Raw genomic sequence first — 22082 nt, forward strand, 5'->3', positions numbered from 1 at the left:
CGCCTCTCAGAGTGAATGTGATGAGGATTTTTGAGTTAGTGACCTCCTTCAGGGAAGACTCAACCTTTAATGGGTCAGGGCAGTGCTCTTTTACCTAAATGCCCTTTCTCTATTCACCATGAGACTCTTCTCTCTCATCCTGTACCATCGTTTCCTTTGTCCTTGAAGTACTTTTTGACCTTCAAAATGTCCCCTTTGTCATTTGTGGCACTTGAAAAAGTGTTCGGTGTTGTGTATAAATACTGGAATAAATAAATCACAGTTAATATTATCATAAATTGTAGTCAATAGTATCTATAAAAAGTAGGAAACTAAACTTCAAGTAATCTATACCTACACATTTTAGGGGGAAAAGTTGTCTTTGTTTAATTTTCAAGTAATAGCATGAATACTTAATGATTCCAGCTTCAAAGGTTTCATTCTTCCTACAATTTTTGTTGTGTTGTTGCATTTTAAAAATTGGTAACCAGAGCAACTAGGACAACTACCTCTGCACATTGGAATGCACAGTGAGCCAGAAGGCATGATGGGAGACTGTTAGCTCACCCAATTCGCAGGGCGAGTTTCCAAACACACCCAGTCTGAGTAGGTGGCATGAGCAGTCATTATCAGTGATAACTGAGTTTAGTTTCAGACCTAGAAAATCCTAGTGGCAAACACACACACACACACACACACACACACACACACACACACACACACAATGTCCCATGAGACTAGAAAAAAGTACAATTTTCACATGCCATTTGTTTTTTAAAATGATGTTAATAGTAGAATTTTTTTTCTTTTCTTACAAAAAGAAAAAGACTTTAAGGGTAGGAAAAAAACTCCAAATGATGGAGAAGTTAGAAATGTACTGAAATTTAGTTCTGGAGATTTTCCACTCGGTTTTGCATTGGGAATTCGTAAACTTTTTTTCTTTGTTTACAAAAGTAATACATATATGCCTATTGCAGAAAATGTATGTATAAAAGTTTGAAAAGGAGAATAACAATAACTTACATTCCTATCATCCAGATACCACTCAAATACAAGCAGTTTTGTTTCTTCTTCAGTATATATACATATATATATGACTATATACACACATAATATCTCCTCTTTATCTTCTGAGTTTGGATCAGATTTTATACATATTTTTGTATCTTGTTTTCTTTACGGAAAATTTTATCATGACAATTTCCTCAAATTATTTAATATTTACTTAGCAACTATTTTTTAAGTGCTTACAATGTGTCAGGTATTTTTCCAGGTACTTGGGATATATCTAATTAAAAAATAGACATGGCCCTTGCCCTCTTGGAGTTTGTAGTCGAATGAGAAGACATGCAATTAAAAAGCAACTATAATGGAATGAGGTAGTAGCATAACATGGAATAGAAAATATGAGAGTAGCACCTATCTGGTAAGACTTTCTAGAAGTGAGCAGATAGCTAAAGGATTAGTAGTGGCTAGCCTATAAATATGATTGCTTTTACGGCTTCATAATATTTCACAGTATAAACATGCCCCAATTTAACTAGTCTCTTATTATTGGACAGGTAGGATGTATCTGATTCCTTACCATTATAAATACTACTGTAATGAAAAAGCTTATATTTAAATCTTTGTTAACATTGCTGATACTTGTATCAGATTCCTAGAAATTAAACTACTAGGTGAAAGAAAACAAACCTCTTGATATTTCTTAATACATACTGCTGAATTGCTTTCAAGAAAGGTTACACTTCTCTACACCCACACCTGAAGACATGATGGTACCCATGAAGCTATTCTCTTGCTGCTATTGAATATTGTCATATAATAAAAAACGCCAAACTGATAGGCAAGCAATATATTTAACTGTGGTTTAATTGATCTTTCTTTAATTATCAGAGAGACTAAATATTCTTTTTCACATGTTTTGGTCTTTTGGGTTCTTCTTTAGTGTAATTATCTCTTTATGCCTTTTACCTAATTTTCTATTGGAGGTTAAGGAGTTTCTTTTTTGTGGGTTGATTTTTAAGAGCTATTTTTATATTAGGGATTATTTGATGTGTGTGTGTATGTTGTGTGTGTGTGTGTGTGTGTGTGTGTGTGTGTGTGTGTGTGTGTGTGTGTGTGTAGGGGTGGTTTTAGGAATGATTTGTCCTCCAGAAGTATCACATTACTTGGATCATTTGCAGGTATGGTTTCCTGTCATCGTACCTCGCTACGAACAAGAATGGAAGGTTATTGAACGAGCATGGATGCTGAGCAACGTTGGTAAAAGGTATGCAATCAGGCCAAAATCTTGCTTTAGATTCTCCTGTTCCAAATGAATCAGCGTGGGAAGCCCTCTAAAAAGAATGTCAGAAGTCTCATGCTGGACAAATATGAAGGCAGGTAGGGATTTAAGATGAAGTGACCCTTTATTTACTGATTCACTTAGGTCCATTTCCTAACTACACAAAGCCAGGAAAAGAAAATGCCCACCTGAGAGTAGCACCCATCTCCAGTGGAGGACAGGTCGTGGGTGTTAAGCCCCAGGGCCAAGTCTGTAGGTCTCTCTTATCAATCCTGGAGATGAAGTTTGGGAAGGTATCTCACCTGGGAGAAGCCATTGTGGGGCTTAGGAAAGAAGTGGATGTTTAGTCAGTCATCAAAATATCACAAGCCTAGAAGCTTCAGCCTAGGGACCAAGGAACACATATGGGGAATTCTTCATCTACCATATTGCCCAAGAGAGATTTTGCTTTAAAGCCTGGATCAGAGAGCCTAATTTGATTGGCCTCGTCAGTTTTAGAAAAGAACTAGCAATCTGTAGAAGTGCTGTTAAGTTTTTATCTGTGACTTTGTCCTAACCTAAGGATAACTCTAACCCAGAAAATTACCTTCTGCTTCAATGGTTGGCCCTATACATGAAATTTTAAAATTTCTTATTATCAAGCTATAAACTGATTTGATTCCTTTTTCAATAAATATGAACAACACTATCTATATAGAGTTTGGTATTGTGCTATTTAACTTGACATCATTTTCCAATTTCATTAAATATCTTCAAAAATGTGTCTTTTAATGATTGTATAGTTTTCCACTAAATAGGCATATCACATTAAATTAACCAATTTCTAAATTATCTACTATTTTAAAAACTATAATAAACTCTATAATGAGCACCTGTGTACATAACTCTTTTTTATGCATTTCTTATTATCTTCTTAGGGTGAAAATTAGAATTGGGCCAGCCTGGGGAATTTCATCCCAAACATTTATATTTTAAAATGGATATCATACTGTACATATTGACTTCCACCCAGATTTTTCACTTGGCAGATTGTGAGCATTATTCCATATCATTAAATATTCATTGAAAACATGATTTTTCTTAGTGGCCATATGATAATTGAGTTTTATGATAATTTAACTTTTTAAAAATGTATCATCATTTATCATTTTTTAGCCATTCTCTATTATTAAATAATCCAGTTATTTCTACTTTTGTGGTGTTATAAATATTGTTACTGTGAACATCTTTGTATATACATTTTATTTAATTACAAAAACAGAATAGAATAATGAACGTTCTCATCCTATTATCCAGCTTCAACAACTATCAACAGATGCCAATCTTGTTTTGCTTATGACCTCCAAATTCCTATTCCCCAGAGGATTATTTTAAAGCAAATAGCCCAGAACATTTTTGTCTTATAGGAAATAGGAAAATGGTCGTATGAGGCAGATAACATTTCATGGTCTTTTTGTTGAACATATCTGGCATTTTTAATTCAGTAATTTATTAGAAAAAGTGTTAGAAGACTCACCAGAAGTAGAAAAGAACATTGTTGAAAATGTGGTTCTCAAATAAACACACCGTTCTTAATTTTAAGTAAATTAATTATAATTAAGTAAAATTTAGGTTATGCCTGATTGTCTGAGGACAAGGAGTCATCACTGGTACTTTCCAGCCAAAGATTGTCTGAAATAGAGGAAGTAAGTGTGCTTTCTAGATAAACAAATGTCACCTCTAATCTCCACAAATTGTAAAGACAGAAAATGTTGAAAGTAACTAGAAGACGTATTTACTTTATAAATGATATACAATTTTCTGTAACTTCATTTTGTGCTTTTAGCACTGAAGCTAGAAAGAAAAAGAGTGAAGGAATGGTTCATATGAGGAGACGGATTTTTCAGTGTGATCCTCTAAAGTCAGTAAAGAGGCCTTTTAGAGTGTGGTGTGCCACGTACCCACCCACTATGAGCCATGGGAGGGAGATCACGGCAATAAACACATCCCTAAAATATTTAAGTACCTCATAGATCAGGTGTTAGCCGCAGACGTTCCCCCTTTTTGTAAGCCAGCTGAATCTTCCGTGCACAGAACATTGTCAACCACTTCCTCATCCACACACTCTGGTGTCCTCCAAGAGGCCCCTTCCCTAGCTTTTGTTAGTCAACAAATATGTATTAATAATTCACAGGGGAGGTAGTAGGCACTGCTTGTAAATTGCTTCACTCACCATAAATATTACAACAAAAATATTTTTTCCAACCGTAAGACCAACATTTCCTTAGTTCTGGTTTTGAAATCATCTATATGCTTCCTCCTTTTCCCTCACTGACTTTAAACTCTTCGATCTCTCTTTGAAGCAGTCTGATTTAGCTTTTTTCTTCCCTTGTTTTCTTTAGTAGCATTTTGTTTTCTTATTATTTTCTCCCACCATTCTTTTATTTTCAATAACTTTATTTGCCCAACTTTGCCATATTTGCAGTTCGCTACCTAAGATTTGATTGGCTCTTACCTCCTCTCTCTTCTTTTCCCTGTGAAAAACCAAAACAAAAACACTGTCAAGGACATGTATTCACCCTTAAAATTATTGCCTTGCTTTTCTGCTAGAGGAAAGTTAGCCCAACTAGGGTGACATTATTTTATATCTCTTTTTTAAAAATCCAAGGCTCTAACTAGAAAAGGTAATTTTGATAAGCTTGGCTTTGAAAACATAGCCCATTTTGAAAGCAGTTTTACATATGAAGGCATGATTCAGGATTGATTACTAGATGAAAGATGTTTCCTCAGTAGAGAGGGTTGGCAAGGTGGTAATATGGAGAACTTTCTCTTAGTCTAGAGAAGAGGTTTTTTAGGGCATTTATGCTGTAATTGCCAATATACTACATGTCTCTCTCTATTTCTCTCTCAATTTCTGCTAAGATTTCTGGAAAAAGAAGAGAAAAAGAACAAGGATATGCTCTAAAAAGAAGAGAGTTAGAATTTGTGGAAATTGCTTTAACAGTACCCTGGAAAAATCAGCAGTTACAGGAATATTCCTTAATCAGAAATAGTCAAGGTGTGTCAGTTGGGGAAAGTGGTCCAGAAATTTGAGGTTTGATTTTTGGGAAGGTAAAGTGTGTGTTAATTCAATTTAAACTCAGAATAAACCCAGGGTTAAATTAAGCAATGATTAACAACAAAGATTATGAGAAAGGAGGATGTAGTTTTATATTTATTTAATCTTATATTTCTTTAAATTACATCCTAATTATGTGTCCCATTTAAACAGCAATTATGTAGTAATATTAATAAGTATTTGTGCTTGTCTGATTTAATAAAGAATTTTACTTTCATGTAAAGAATGATAATTACAGGGGAAAACACACTAATCTTTATTTCTCATTTAATAATGCCTATGGGACATCATTTTTGGGTAAAAGCCATAACCACCAACAACACTATGATAGTTGATACTATTTATAGTTTAAATGTTTATAGTTTAAGTCCTAGTAATGGGATAGGGTCCTCTAAAGATTGACCTTGGAAACACAAATTTACAAAAAGATAGCAAATGTTAGGCCAATTCAGTTGCCTTTCTCATAACAAATAACCATCAGCAAATATTTTAAATTATATAACTTAATTATATAACTTAATTATTTGCTATGTACATAACCAATAGAATTAGATAATACTTTACAAATATTATCTGATGTAATTCTTTTTCCTGGAAAAATCTTAGTTGTCCTGTTTTCTCCCTATTGTATCAATGGCATTTATTGGTCAAGAAATGGTGAATGATACAGTCTAGAATAAAGCAATGTTCACTTTCAGGAAGGTTATTAAAGTACAGAGCAGAGACAGTAGTCTGAAAGCCTAAAACATTTTTGATTTTCAAGAGATCTTAAGGCTCTTAAGAGAAAATAGGTTTGGGGAGAGATTTTGAAAACTTGGCTTCATGTATGAAATTCTTTGATCTGAATTGGTATTGAGTAAGAAATATACAACAGTATTTTTTTCTTTTTGGTATAATAAGAAATATATAACAAGACATAATAAGAAATATATAACAGTGTTTTTTCTTTTTAGTATAAAATTAGAGAATTTCTACCATGAACTCTTGGGAAGCTCCATGTCCCCTGTGGTTCTTGGGTGGTAGAGGAGGAATGACTGAGGGAGGTGTCTAGGGTTCCCAGGATTCTGGCCACCATAGTGGAGGATAAGGTAAGTAGCAAGGAGGGAGTGACTAACAGACCTGAGAGAGAACAGAGATGATTCAGGTTGTGAAGATCAACAACTGCAGGCCACGATGGGGCCTCAGATGTTAGCAGTGGATACAATGAAGACACAGGTTGATGATCAAGATCTGGAGGAATGAGCTCCACCCAAGCAGAATTCAGCACATGCAGTGGACGCTAATGGGAAACAGATTCCCTGCCAGGACCATACATCAGCACCCCTGGGATGGTACCCCAGATTATATTGGATTTGAGCATGTACTAAAAAAAAAAAAAAGGAATGTGTTTTAAAATAGAAAGAACTACATTACATGAACGATGGCAAGATTAAATCTGCCAACAGCAGGAATGGGAACCAGATAGTTCCTTTCAGTTAACAAAAAATAGTTTTCATTTTACACATCTGAGTCTTGTAACTCTGTGAAATTTGCAACATAAGCAGTCACTATCTGCAAAGAACTGGAAGCTTTAGAGAGACATTAGTTTTCAAATAATTGCCCTAGACCACAATTAAATGGATGTCAGAGATATTCTGATTGTCTATATCAACATTATGCTTTTTGGGCCTGATTTATCTGGACCCCACATCATTAGGCACAGTTGATTCCTCCCTGATCCTTGAAACACCCACTGACCTTGATTTGGGGGACTTACAGACTTCAGTTCCCTTGCCTTTTCTCTGATCCTTCTTTTCCTTTGAAGGACACTCTTCCTTTGCCTTAGGGTTCTTGCTTAGGCTCCCTGCCCTTCCCACCCCAGTTTCTGGGGAATCTCATCCCTGCTCATGGCTTTCACTATCATCAAGTGCTGGTGACTCCCAGATCTAACTCTCCAGCCCACTACTCTTTACAGAACCTCAGATTTACATACTCAGTTATCTCCAGGATAATTCTGCATCAATGTCCCACAGCCTATAAAACTCAGCATTTTCAAATTCATCTCTTTGTGTCACACTGCCCTGCACAAAATAGATGCTCAAATATTTATTGTAGACACAATGTATTATAATTGCCTGTTTTTTCATCTTTCTCCATCAGACTATAAATATCTATGAGCAGGAATTCGTGTCTGCCTCAAAATCTGCTGCTTCCCCAGCATCCAACACAGGGTCTATATGACTTAGTAGATGTTTCAATTAATACTGCTGGAATGATGAGAATAGAGAATAATTGCTTTGGAATTTAAAAGAGAGTTGATTCTAGGGAGGTCAGGGGGAGAATTTGTGGGAATGTTCTAATTACTACTGTTGCTTAACAAATTACCCCCCAAAATTAGTGACTTAAAATAATCGTTTATTTTGCTCCTGATTTGGGGGTCGGGAATTCGGGCAGGCCTTGGCGGAACAATTCTTTCCTAGGGCGTTGACTGAGGCAGTCATCTGAAGGCTCTATGGGCTGGATATCCAAGATGTCTCCTTCCTTGATGGGCAGTTATGCTAGAGCTCAGCTGGGCTGTAGACCGGAGTATCTAGATGTGGTCTCTCCATTGTGGTAGTCTCAGAGTATGTGAACTTTTTACTTGGTTCCTGGTTGCCCCCAGAGCAAGCATTCCCAGACAAGCAGGTGGAAGGTACATGACCATTTCTGGCAGAGCCTTGGAAATTATGCAGCATCCCCTCTGCTGCATTCCATTGGTTAAAAGAAAATCCCTAAAGGTCAACCTACATTTAAAGAAGGGGACCTAGACCCCACCTCTCAGTGGGAGAAGTATCAAAGAATTGGAGGACATGTTTTACAATTGCCACCAAGGGGTCTGGATTTTAGTTGAGTTTCGGCAAATACATAGAATTTGAGTAGTTGTAAAACTTGAATGGGTGGCAAGAAGGGCTAAATAGGCTCCTAGGTGCATTGAAGCTTATGGCGGAGAAGATTGACCTAGCGTCTGAGTCACAAACGATGAATAATCCAGTTTGGCATGAGTGTAAGATCTGTGGAGTGAGACTTGGCAGGTGAACCTGGAAAGATATGGAGCCTTGCATGCCAGGCTAAGAATGTTGGCCTTTATCTTACTGATTTGTTAGAGAGTAGCATGATCAAAGCAGTATTTCTGGAAGATTAATCTGGTATGGCGATACAAGATAAATTGGAAGGGATGGACTTTAAGCTAGGAAATCGTTTAGAGGGCTATTGACATAATCTTGGTGATGGGGACCAGAGGCAGGGGAGCAGAGATTAACATGGAAAAGAAGCAGTGAATGGGAAAGTTACACGAAGGAAAAATCAACAAGACTTGATGACTGACTGGCTATGGAGGGAATTCTGAGAGCTGGAGCATTGTCTGCTTCCTATGAACGCAAAACAACGTGGCTCAGGCTTCCTTTGCCAGTGGTGATCTGAAGAATTCCTTACCGCCTGCTCCTGCATTAGGCATCTAATTGAGTAAGTACAATTAATCTTCATCCAAGTGATATAATATGTAATACTGTGGTTTGAAATTATGAACTACAATAGTTGGAAGAAAACATCAAGGGGACACTGTTTTAAAAATTTCTCCTGGGCTTCCCTAGTGGCGCAGTGGTTGAGAATCTGCCTGCCAATGCAGGGGACACGGGTTCGAGCCCTGGTCTGGGAAGATCCCACATGCCGCGGAGCAACTAGGCCCGTGAGCCACAATTGCTGAGCCTGCGCGTCTGGAGCCTGTGCTCCACAACAAGAGAGGCCGCGATAGTGAGAGGCCCGCGCACCGCGATGAAGAGTGGCCCCCACTTGCCGCAACTAGAGAAAGCCCTCGCACAGAAGCGAAGACCCAACACAGCCATAAATGAATGAATAAATAAATAAATGAATAAATAAAAATTAAAAAAAAAAAAAAGAAGTTCCTTTAAAAAAAAAAAAAAATTTCTCCTTTGTCTCTCTTCTCTGCCACCTGCTTCATGAACATCATATGCTGAATCCTTATATTAGATACCACCATAATTGTTAATCTATTTATGTTTTTTTCTTTATGAAAACCACTCAAGGAAAAAAACAGTACAACAATAACAGCAAGAACAACAAGAAACACCAATTGTGCTTCATACTATCTGCCATTTTACCCTATTTGAGAAGACCTCTTGACTTTCCTTGTTGATCATCCATATTTCCATGGGCATGAACAGGCTGAGCTATGGAAATCACTCAATGTTTTTATTTATGGCCTATTCCACAGCTTTGAAATTAAGTTTACATCTGGTGTTAGTAGATATTCATTACCTTTCTAAAATGCCATTTAAAAAACTGATTGCTTGGGGACTAGATGGCAAAGGAGGGGACATTTCACACTCAGATGGTTGACCCTGTTCATAAAATGCTACATTTAGACAGGCTCCTATATTTATGGGTTTACTGCTACGTCTACAAGTGGGCCGGGCTAACTCTCCTGGGCTCCTTTGCATCTTTCTGATTTAAAACAATTGTTATCTTGTTTCTAGAGTAAAGCTTTTGTGTTCTGTGAAAATAATATGCATGTGGACAGCAAGACATAAATAATGAACCATCTAAAGCAACATTCCATCTAGCTAACACAATTTGAGAGGATTATTTATATTGGGCTTTTGTTTTAAACACAACAAATGGAAAGAGGAGAAGAGGCAACCTACTAGAAACGAAAAACTAAGAAATAAACAAGTCATTCTTCACAAAGAACTTCCCGCGACGTATGCCTGTGAGGCTCGGAAATCGTTCAGTCCTAGAAGTTGTAAGCCAAGTCTTCTCCAAGGTGCTTTTCTTTCCCCCAAAGAAATCATAACAGGTATATATATATATAGATCTATAATGCCTTTCTGTTGGGGAAATGAAAGTACTTTCAAAACAATCTCATAACATTGCGATGGAGGAAACGATGGCAGGTTTTATATTACCCCCATCATACAGGTGATGGAAGCCCTGATAAATGGAGTTGGTGACAAAGTCACAAATAGACGCTAGGCTTTCTGATGTACAGCTAGGACTTCAGTAGTTAAATGAAAAATATGTTTCTGTTTTGCTCAGCCCTTTCTCCTATTGCAGAGAGAACCTTTCTTGTCAGTTTTAACCCTTCCTCATTCCTACACAGACATGTATTCCCCTCCCCCCCAAAAGATAGGGCTCTTGACTCAGATTTTAAATTTGAATCTCATACTACAAAATGATATCATAGTCAATAAGTGCTAAGATCAAAAAAAAATTAGGTGGAGTGTACCCCCCCTTCCCAACAACAGCTTTATGATCATAAACAAATGGACCAAATGTTTGGGTAGTATAGTAGTTCATTACTGTTTGAGGATCATATGCCCCTTTGGAAATCTGATAAAAGCTATAGATGACCCCCGAGAAAGATGCACAGCCACATTTACAAGGTCTCCTGAAACCAGTACCTTCTTCAGTGGGTTCATGAATGGTCTACGTAAGAATCCAATGTATAGATCTTCCTTTACCTACAATGGGGTTATGTCCTGATAAACCCATCATAAGTTGAAAATATCCTAAGTTGGAAATGCATTTAATACACCTAAACTACAAACATCAGAGCTTAGCCTAGCCTTCTTTAAACATGCTCAGAACACTTACATTAGCCTACAGTTGGGCCAAATCATCTAACACTAACCCTATCTTATAATAAAGTATTGAACATCTTATGTAATTTCTTGAATATTGTACAGAAAGTGAAAAACAGAAAGTTTATATGGGTACAGAATGGCTGTGAGTGCCTCGGTTGTTTTCCCTTGTGATTGCATGGCTGATTGGGAGGGAGGTGTCCAGGATCACCAGAGAGTATAGCCTGGGAAAAGATCAAAATTCAAAATTTGACATATGGTTTCTACTGAAAGCGTATCGCTTTTGCACCATCGTGAAGCTGAAAAATTGTAAGTCGAACCATCATAAGTTGAGGACCATCTGTCATAACTCAAGAGAGAGACTTTGGATTAAATCCTAGCCCCACCTTACTGAGTGACTTTGAGAAAAACTATTTAATTTCTCAACACCAAATTTTTATCTATAAATGGAGACAGTACCATTGAATTGGGTTATGGAGGAGATTAAATACATAATGCATATAAAGCATTTGGCACAGTGTCTGGCACATAGAATGTGTTCAGTATGTGACAGTTCTTTCCCCTTATGAGATATTTAGCAGGGAAATGACTGATGTTGGGAGCAAGCATCCTGAAGCTGATACTCAGGCCCACTTCAACCTGATGGCTGAGAACATTAGGCCAGGGGGCAAATTAGCATAATTAATCAAGGGCTGGAGCCTTTCAAAGTCTAAATCATTCTAGTTTACCCTGTTAGCCAAATCTTTTGACACTCCTTCTACATTATGTTGGTTCCCCATGGTGTGAATCCTATCTTCCCAGGATAGAATGCAAAGCCCCAACGTTTCTCAGTTTCCTTTGCCTCCAGGGAGCATGTGACTTAGGTTCTGCTAATCAGATGCACACACAGAGATATGGATACAGGAGTGATTTATGTGAGGAAGCAGGTGGGGTGCAGGGTATCTATTTTGCAAGCACAGATGGTGGGAGTGGCGGTGTAGTTCTGGAATCACCAGGAGCAGCAATTCCCTCCCCAGCCAGTTCTACATTGGGGTTCTGGGGATTGTTTCTGGAAGCTCACTGCACAGCCTGTTTCTATAGTTCTTCCAAAGACTCTGTGAGGATTCTAATATCTTTTAATAAATCACTTCCTACTTTAACCACGTAGAATTGATTCTGCGTTTGGCAGCGAAGAACCCTGAGTTGTACGATGTTGAAACGTCCCATTATCTCATGTCATCTTCCTCCCTGCCACCACGATTCCCTTGCGTTAATTATGCAACATGGTTAAGTGTAATAAAGGGTCCTAACATTCTTATATAAGAATGGAGTTTCTGTAAGAATGAGGCTTTCTGTAAATAAGGGTACAGACTCTTCCCACCCTGTGTAGGGTCCTGAGTGGTGTCCTTGGGTTGCCAGCAGGGAGGTTCTTGTAGCCTTTCCTGCCTTGCCAGCAGCCTGGACCAGCAAGTAGTCTTAAATGTTCCTCAAGTGTTCCTTCTACTTTATTCACATCACATGCAGGCAGTTCTTATTAGTTTGGCTGTTTTAGGAAGCCACATAGTTGGTAAGGAACTTCGGTGAGCAGGACAGTAATAGTGGTAGTATGAGCTAAAGATTTTTATGCAATTATTATTTTTATTAAAATGAAGGTCTCTTCAGGAATGAGGCCACATTATTACATAAACAGATTTTTTTCCTCCTAGACTTTTTTTGGGTTCTTCTATCAACCTACACAAGTCTTGGACTGAGCAAACTTTAGATTAACATAGAGTTTTAATAAAGCTGGTTTAAAGTCATGTGGTGGCAATTGTTTTATCCATTCATTCAATAATTATTTATCATGAGCTACTCTATGTCAGACATTGTGCTAGGTGTTAGCACAAATAAGGTGCTAGATAAATGTTTGGTTTGCTTTTGCCCTCAGGCCTCTCGTAACCTAGTAGGAAGACAGACAATTCCAACATAGTCTGTGCTGAGATCTGTTTCTGCCATAACTTGAAATGTCTTTTTTTCTGTAAGTGTACTCTTTTTTCTCAAGTATTTGACCCTCCAGTAAGGGAGACCCCCTTCTTCTGCCTGAAACATTAACAATTTCCTTAAATTTGACCCTTACTGAGGTCAGGAATACATCTTTAAGTTTAGTATCACTAATAGCTTTTGGATGGCATTCAGATGTCTGCTTCCCACCTGGATTGGGTGCCCAGTGGATTTAGGTCAGCACACCTGTATTTCTTAGAGTTTCTTGGTGTCAAGGAATCGCTGATTTTAGCTAATTCAATAAAAAGGAAGTGTTATTGGTAACTCAGAGAATCAAAGTAAAAGCCAGAGATTAAGACTTGGAAAAGTACTGGAACCACAGCAACTCTAGGTCTAGTTAACGGGAGCTAATTGATAGCTTTGTCCAGAGATTGCTGTCCTTGTATTACTCTTCTCAAGATTCAAAATCCAAGGATAGCCCACTCCTGGAATGACAAGACCATCAAAAGGAAATAGGCAATTCCTTAAAAATAAATTGGGATGCTCGTATCAAAAGGAGGCAGAATGGAATCAGGGCAGCCAAGTACCATATGTGTCTACCACTATGTTTATGCTCCAAGTATGTGGTCCCATGGCATGCACTGTGGACATTTCTCTGGTTGTAGCATCGATGTTGTTACTTAGCATTGTCCCCTGTCCCAACCACCCCAAGCTAGTCCACTTGATGAGGGCAAGACAGGAAAAAATTATTTTCCTTGAGTAAGGAGAGAGGAGGCAGGGAGGAATTGGGCCACTGAGGGTGGCCCAATTATTTTTCTCAACTTCGGCTACCATTATATTCACCTAGGGACTTTTGATTTTTAACATTTTATTTTGAACTAATTTTAAATTTACAGAAAAGTTGCAACAGTAGTACAAAGATTTCCTTACTATCCCTTACTCTGCTTCCTCTAATGATAAGATCTTATATAACCGTAGTATAATTGTCAAGTGTAGGTATTAACATTGGTCCAATATTATTAACCAAACTGCAGACTTGATTCAAATTTCACCATTTTCCCCCCACTAATGTCCTTTTTGTGGTTCCAGGATCCTACCCAAGATCCCACATTTTATTTAGTTGTCACTTCTTAGTTTCTGTAACGGTTCATCACACTTTCCTTATCTTTCAACACTTTGATACGTTTGAAGAGTCCTGATCAGTAATTCTGAACAATATCCCTCAATTTGGATTTGTCATGTTTTCTTGTGATTGGTGTTAGGTTATGCATTTTTTGGGGGGTCAAGAACATCACAAAACACAACATTGTAAATCAACTACACTCCAATAAAATTTTTAAAAAAGAATGTCATTAAAAATAATGATGTACTTCATAGCATGGGGTTCAGGATGTTGATATGTCTTATTACCAGTGTTATTTATATGGTTAGGTTGGTGTCTGTTGGGTTTCTGTAATGTAAAGTGACTATCTTTCACTTTATACTGGTTGGTTTCATATTGGTAAGTATCGTGGTGGAAGTACTTCGAGTCTACGAAAATCCTTTTCCTCAAACTTTTGCTGGCTAATGTGAGCACACATTTTTGGATCTTGTCTGCTACATTTATTTTTGTGGTGTGTGCCTAATGGTGATTCTTATTTCCCTCTTTCTTTCTACATCTGTTAACTAGAATTCTATTGTGAAGAAGAGTTATCTCTGCTCCTCCATTTACTTTCTTATTTCAATATTTATATGAGTTTGGATTCACAATTATTGATTTTATTCTATGGTTTAAAACCAACATTATCATGATTTATTTTGTTGCTTTAGCCTGGAACCTGTGTTCTGCCAACAAGGTCCTATCTTTTTTTGAGCAATTCCTTAGTTTGTGGCACCATGAATTGGTCCAGGCTTATCTTGTATTTCCCCACCTTGGCCCAAAGATCAACCACTTCCCACTTAGGGAACTTGTTAAATCCTGGTGTTCAGACCCCAACCCAAACGAGTTAAATCAGAAAATCTTGAGGGTAGGACCAAAGGGTCAATAATTTTTAAAGTTCCACAGGTGATTCTAATATACAGCCACGTGTGAGAACCAAACTAAAGCAGTGCTTTTCTAACTGTAATGTGGATATGAAGACCCCGGGAATCTTGTTAAAATTCTGATAGAGTGGGTCTGGGGTGGAGACTGAGACTCTGCATTTCTAACAAGTTCCTAGGTCAGCTTAGTGGCAGAACAAACTCTGAGGGGAAAGGGACTGGAAGACTATCTCCTCAAGTACAAAAATCCTTAAACATTACCTCTAGGGCTGCAAGCTGGCTTATGATTGTGGAAAGAGTTGCTACTTGCTAGGTTACTATTCAGCATCATTTTATTTTCTAATTAGTTGGAGTGAGCGGTAGAAGGAACTACTTGCCATGCAGTGTAGACAGAGTCAAGGAGGTTGCTCTTATGAATTGAAAATGCAAAGTGGAACCGATTGATTCTGAAAGTAAACCGCTATAATGAATAAAAATGAGTAAATGTGTTTACATGTCTTCTATTTCCTAAACAGGGGAAGAGACCTGAATAAATCTTTTTGAAAAATGAAGAATGATAATAAAAGAACATTTCATGCTGAAAGCATAACAAAAAAATCCCAGATGTGAATATCCATCTTATCCATCTTGGAAAGGCAAAGGCAAAAGATTGGAGTCTTCTGTGGGAAATGGGTCACCATTTTGAATGTTGTTTAAACAGAATCCTCCAGGGAACGTTATCCTGAGTTCTTTTTGTGTATTAGCTCAGTTTTTCCAGCTGTTTTCAGAACATGCATATTCCTGTCCATCTGCTAAGCTGCCTTGGTCTCCCCAAGGTAGTTGTTCTCTAAGAACAAAGAGGTCCAGAGAGACACAGACTGCAATCCATCAAGCTCTTTCTAGTCACTTTCTACAGAGCCACGCATGCACATTTGCCCCACAAAACAGCTCTCTGATCTTCAAATTAGGATCATCTTCAGCAATCCTCAAGCTTTCATACACTTGATACACGACTGGGGTATTCCTTAAAAATGCAGATCCCCAAACCTTTGGCTGGGGGCAGGGAACAAACACCTTGTTCCCCTGCCTGTATCTTGGCGATATGAAGCAAGGGCTCCACGTACGGCACGTGGAGAAATATTCACCTGAGAGATCAGATCAGCAGCATCCTCTTGTTTGGTCCATTACAGGCTTATTTTAACTTGTTAATATAACTTAGTTTCCCATCCTTCTCAACATGTAGGTTAGAGACTCCAACAGAAGCAAATCAGGATATTATTCTTCCTCCCCTGTCCTTTTCAACTATCACTGAAGAAATTCTTCTACTTCCTTCTGAAACCTTGTACTGTAACCTTTCCTTTCCTAGACCCTCAAACACAAACAGGAGGTTGAGATGCTACGAGAGCTTTTCCTTCCAGCTGGATAGTCAGAAACTGTCATGGTCTATATCATGCTACACCCTCTGGTATAAATCAAAAATCCCAGTCAAGGCCACCTCAATGGCCACATTTTTATTGATGTTTACTTTGTCACAAAATTGTACTTTATTGGTCACGGGGCATCAGGCAAACCTATTATTAATAATGAAAATTTTAAAACCTACCAAAGGTGAATAATATCTTTATAATCCAAAGAGCATATGATATTTAGGATTTTGGGGGGTATTGAATATGAACATATTCACTTGTAATTTTACAAAAATCTTCATTCTGAATTTATAATGTTCTAATTTTACGTATGTAAGAAAGAAGGACAATTGACTTCAAGTTTATCAAGTACTAACTTGGGAGAAAGGTCATGACACTGGGAATAGACTAAGTGTGTGATGACTTGTCCTCGAAAATCCTCCATCTCATAGAGACAGGGCTTGACACTGACATTCACACTTGGCCTCACCCACACAGCAGAGACTGGCAGAGACAACAGAGACTCCCAGAGGCAAGGTCTCCCATCACTTGGGAGAGCACAGAGAACTGATGCCAGTGTCCAATCACAAGACAAAATGAACATGCAGTGCCTGGGGTGCTTGTCCCTGAACCAAACACTTGAGAGCACGTCTAGTAGAATGTGTGGACCCTGATTACCCTGGAATAGGCTGACCTTATCCTTCCCAGTCTATAGGCTAATCTGGTTCTGTCATGTGAAGCTACAGTATTGGCTTCCCAGGAGTAATGACTAAGTTGTTTTTATTTTTCTGGCTCTTGCCTACAGTGACACAGCAGGAAAAAAGCCATGCTTTTATGCCTATCTCTGGTCCCAAAGTCTCCAACATGGGATACTTATGAGAAGTTTCCTCGCAGGGGTGCTTTTCTGGCCACTGAGGATGGTATTTATAATTTAATTAATAAGATAAGAAACGTGAACTGTAGGGTTTCAATCAAAACTGGTCTAGTGGTTTGGCCATACCCCAGTATTTGCCCATAGGTCTAATTGGGATACCTTTGGGGAACTATCCTGACCTTCTGATCATCTTCTATTTATAGAGTCATCCTTTGAGTTTGCACAGTTCTGGTCTGGAAACTCTCAGCCTGAACCATCGTCATATTTTCCTCATGGGTCAGCTAAGGAGATGATTAAGTACATTGCTTTCAACTGCATGTGTCAAAGTGGAGCATGAAATTCATTTAGCTGATCACAACTAGTATTTTTATTTTCAATAAACTATAATAAAAAATTCCAGTCTTATAGGAAGGGTAAGTACTGTTTCATGGAATTTTATTTATATTTGTATGTATGTACATGTGTCATGAGTTGCAATATAAAATATATCTCTTATTTGAGGTTGAGGTTTAAAAAGTTCAGGAAATACTGATCTATTACTTGACTTTGATCTGTAGGGGTTAAGAGCATGAATGCTGGGGCCAAATTGCTCAACTATCACTTGCTAGCTGTGTGACTTTAGGAAAATTACCTGACTTCTCTGTGCCATTTCACACATTTCGCATATGTAATATGAGAATAATAATGGTGGCTACCTTATAGGGTTGATATGGGATTAAGAAAATTAATATTTGTCAAGTGTTTAAAACCATGCCTGGCATACACTAAGTGCCTTATAAATGTTTGTGGGGAAAAATATCAGTTCTGCAAGTATCCTTTTATATCCTTTTACATATTAAATCAAGACAACAAAGTCCCTGCCCTATGGATATTTGTAGTCTAATATATATGTACTTGAAAAAGTTGTCTGTTCTGAGTGGCAATATATTGGAATGTTTAAGAAAGTGCCTCGGACCAGATTGCTGTGTTCAAATCACAGTTCTACCACTCACTTGCTGTGTGACCTTTGGCAAGTTATTTGACCTTGCAGATCCTCAGTTTCTTAATCTATAAAGTGGGGCTAATAGACTCTATCTCATAAGGCTGTTGCCAGGATTAAATGAAAATACCCATAGATGCTTAGGGAGGAAGCAATAATAGCTATTATCATTCTTCCTGTTAGCAATTCAGATCATGTCTTGCTTCTTTTCTGATGTACTGAAAAGTACCGCTCTTCCTCTTTCATGTGAATGGCTTGCTTAAGTCATCATTTTACTTCAGCTGTGGTGAATCAACCACATAGGGGCTCAGATAAAGACCAATACTCCTGACTAGAAAAGCAATTGTGCAGCCCAAGATCGGATTCAGACTGTCCCACTGTGCTCTCTCTATAGCCTTGCTCTCATAACTAGTCAGTTTACTAGAACTGTTCTTTTGCCTCAGCAGGTCTTCACAGCCCCTCAGATAATTCTGAAGCGTCACAATGGAAGCCTGACAGCCAGAGCTGTTTTACAGTATGGCTGTCTATGGCAATGGGGTCACATTATATTTCCTTCCCCCTTATCTTGGGGAGGGAAACTGATCAGGACAAAGCTTTCTGTCCAATATGATGAAGCACTTTGTATGATGTATCACTTATATGTAGATATGGTGATAGCATAAAAGGGCTCATTAGCTGAAGGGGCTTTCAACTCGAGCCCTCCACTTCTTAAGAACATTTGGCAAGGCTGTTCTGACAAGGAGAAATCTAAGATTCTTGAGGACTCCTGAGCTTGAGGACCTAATTGTTTTCCTATGACTCTTTCCTCTTCTCCTATGGCACATTGTTAGTGTAGCACTACCATAGCTTTTGAAAATTAATAATGGAACTATATTATGCAGCATCAATCTCTTTCTTGACCATAGGCTCCTCCAGGGCAGGAGACCTGACTTATTCATCTTTGTATCCCCTGCAAGCACCAGGCACACATCTCAGTCAACGTCTGTGGAATTGAATCTGGTTGAATTTCGATCCCAGGTCGCAGTGCCAGAGCTCACAGTAGGACTGGAGCTGAAGGCTAGTGAGGAATCATTTATTTCCCACCGCTGAGCTGACTGCTGGTTTCTGAGATATTCAAGTCACCCCATCACTGTGAAGGCCACCCAGAGACGGCCTTAAGTTGATTCTATTGGTGCCCTCGGTGACCAAGGTGGTGCCCTTGGTGAAAGTTCTTTCTCCTAGTTCTTAGAGGTAAGGAAAATGAAGCAACCAGTCCTGCATCTTGTTGGTTTACAAGCCATGGCTAGGAGAAAGTAAAGTGGAAATGTGATCTCTTTTCATCCTCTGCTTAGCTGATGTGGAAAGACAGGCAATGGTGGGCCAGCAGCCCTCTCTAATTCAGTTTTGTCTAGTATCTGGCACAGTGCTGGGCATATTCTTGGTCTTAATTAAATACAGGGGCATAATTTGTCACTTTCCTCCCTTTCAAATGGTACACGTCTTTGACTTAACTTTTTAATTTACAAACAGAAATGAAGACAGAAAATAGTCTTTTGAAAACTCTCCATGTGTCTAAGCCAGGCAGTCTGCTGAAGCTTTAAATATATTTGTTCTAATTCTGCTCATAGGGAGACAAGACAGATATGACTGTCTCCATTTCCAGTTGAGAACACTGAAGCCCAGGGAGCTGAAGTGGAGAATCCGGGATCGGAGATCAGCTCGGTTTGGATGCACTCACTATACCATGAAGTTTTCCCCTTTCTCCTCCAGCACGCTGGTGGGTGCGTGCAAGTGTGTGACTGTGTGTGTGTGTTTCCTTTTACCCTTAAAGCCCAGCTACTTCTCCTTCTGGTCAGTTTCCTGGATTCCACTTTTTGGAAAAGAAGTCCAGTTCTTGTCCAAGGTCTCACTGCCCTCTCGGCCATCTCCCCCTGGCGTTCCCAGGACCGCCAGCCACTCCTTGGCTAAATTCAGAGTACCAGGCTTAAGCTCCGATTCCGGGCTCCATTCCCACCCTCCCAGTCCAGGTGTCTAGTTCCGGTCCCCCGGACCCCGACCCTGCAGCCGGCGCCTCAGCCCCGCCTCCCCTACCTGACGCAGGTGCGCCTGGGGCGCCGTAGCCTCCGCCCACCGGCGTGCCTGCTCTGCCATTGGTTCCCCCGGCTGCCCGTCTCTTTCGCCGGCCCCGCTCGGTCCCGGAGGGGTAGGTTTTGCTGGAGAAGCCGCAGTCCCGGCGGCTCGGGCGCTGCGCGGGAGGGTTGTGGAGCGCAGAGCACGGACCCGCGCTGGCATGTCCCCGCGCGCGGGAGCCCCAGTCGGCCTCCGGGCCCCGGCGGCTGCTAACTTGGCTGCAGGCTCCGGCGGCCCGGCCGCGGCCATGTAGTTGCCGGCGGGGCTCTCTGCAGCCCGGGAGCGGCAGCGAGAGCGAGCAGGAGCCCAGCAGTTCGAGGCTTTCCCCGGAGGCGCTGAGTGCGTGCCGCGCCCTCGCCGGCCCTCGGACCGCACTTTGGGCCCGAGAGGGAAATGGAGAAAGTTTCGGAGGTGCTGGAGCCAGTGCTCCGCGGCTGCAGCGGCCACGGTGGCCGGACTCCCGCCCCTGCGGCTGCTGCCGCGTCCTCGCCGGGAGCTACTTCGGCCGAGTCCTCATCGGGCTCAGAAACTCTGTCGGAGGAAGGGGAGCCCAGCTTCTCTCGCGAGCAGCCGCCGCCGCCGCCGCCGGGCGGCGCTCGGCCGCCCGCCGCGTGGGCTCCCGCGCGCTTGGTGCCCGACCGTGGAGTCCCCGCGCCGCCGCCGCCGCTGCCCGGAGGAGCCGCGCCCCCCGCGCCCCGGGGCAGCAGCGCGTCCCAGGAAGAGCAGGATGAGGAGGTGGGCCCGTCTCCCCCCACCCACCCGCCCCTCTGGTCTAGGCTGCCAGGCGACCCCAGCTCTCCATCCTGCACGCGGGTGGTGGGCAGCGCGCGCTGGGGCCTGGAGAGGGGGAGGGACCCCAGATGCTGTGCCCCGAGCCCTGAGTAATGACAGGAGCTTCCCTGTGGGTCACCGGTTTCCCCATGGCTGTTACCTGTGTGTGTGTGTGTGTGTGTGCGTGTGCGTGCGTGTGCGTACGTGTACATGTGCTGCCTGATAGTGTGCTTCTCCAGTGTCAAAGCAGCAAACTCCGTCGGTCAGGATTTGCTCCTCTGGGTCTGTGAATGGACGTGACTGGACGCCTGGCTTGTCCCCACAACTGAGACCTCGTTCTCCGAAGTGGGCGTTGCTTCCCACCGTAGCGCTTGGGCAGAGGGGGGAGTGTGGTGAAGGGACGGGTGTGAGAGGAGAGTGGGTGTGTTGGAGATGGGGGACGGCTGGCAGCGGTACCCGCGAAGTTGCGCGGCGGAGTTTCGGTTGCATTGGCCCCGGGATCCCCCGCGGGTGGTTTTGGCTGGTCCCGCGGTGTCGGTCCTCCGGCCCTCGGCCGGCGGCGCAGACCTGCGCTTCTGCATCTCCCATTTGGACTTGTTCCGGGGTGTCCAGATGCGTGCTGGTCGCCAGACTGAATGGGGAACGTGCCCCCTTCTTCGGGGTACTGCGTCCATCCTGGTTTCTTGGAAGACTATTCGTGCGAAACTTGTGGGTCGCGTCCTAACACATTGAAACTGTGACTTGGTGTTCTCTCGCCTGTTTTCTCTGGCTTTTTTCTGCTTTTGGAGGACAGTTAAGGAAGCATAAGATTCTTGGTGTCTTTGACTGTTTGCTTTGGACGTTTCTTGGGGGGAAGTCATCTTGATCAGGTAAGGCCATAAATAAAACATCACCCTAACAGAGCCTCCTTGTGAAATTAATTCCTCAGTGCCAGAGTGGTATTTTCTTCCTCTCTGATGGGGTTAGTTTTAGTAAGTAATTGTCTCTGTCCGTCAGAAGATGCAAGCT

The 22082-nt window shown here is 40.9% G+C and overlaps 1 protein-coding gene and 1 long non-coding RNA gene across 10 annotated transcripts in view; one reads left to right on the forward strand and one right to left on the reverse strand.

The window, feature by feature from the left end:
- Window positions 1–22082, reverse strand: part of LOC309619442 — a 670492-nt gene that overhangs the window by 192040 nt on the left and 456370 nt on the right. The window lies entirely within an intron of this gene.
- The window catches only part of MAST4 (microtubule associated serine/threonine kinase family member 4), a 569187-nt gene continuing 556055 nt past the window's right edge, over window positions 8951–22082 (forward strand). For 4 of the 9 annotated variants that reach the window (XM_082373012.1, XM_082373010.1, XM_082373011.1 and 1 more), the window contains exon 1: window positions 20377–21038. In XM_082373012.1, the coding sequence (XP_082229138.1) occupies window positions 20697–21038 (342 nt within the window). In that variant the 5' untranslated portion in view covers window positions 20377–20696. Of the gene's footprint in view, window positions 21039–22082 lie in introns of all 9 variants that reach the window. The other 5 variants (XR_014238618.1, XM_082373007.1, XM_082373009.1 and 2 more) reach the window with 2 other exon arrangements.

This window comes from Balaenoptera borealis (genome assembly GCF_965194805.1).
Source record: "Balaenoptera borealis genome assembly, chromosome: 2".
In the NCBI taxonomy this organism is placed as follows: domain Eukaryota; kingdom Metazoa; phylum Chordata; class Mammalia; order Artiodactyla; family Balaenopteridae; genus Balaenoptera; species Balaenoptera borealis.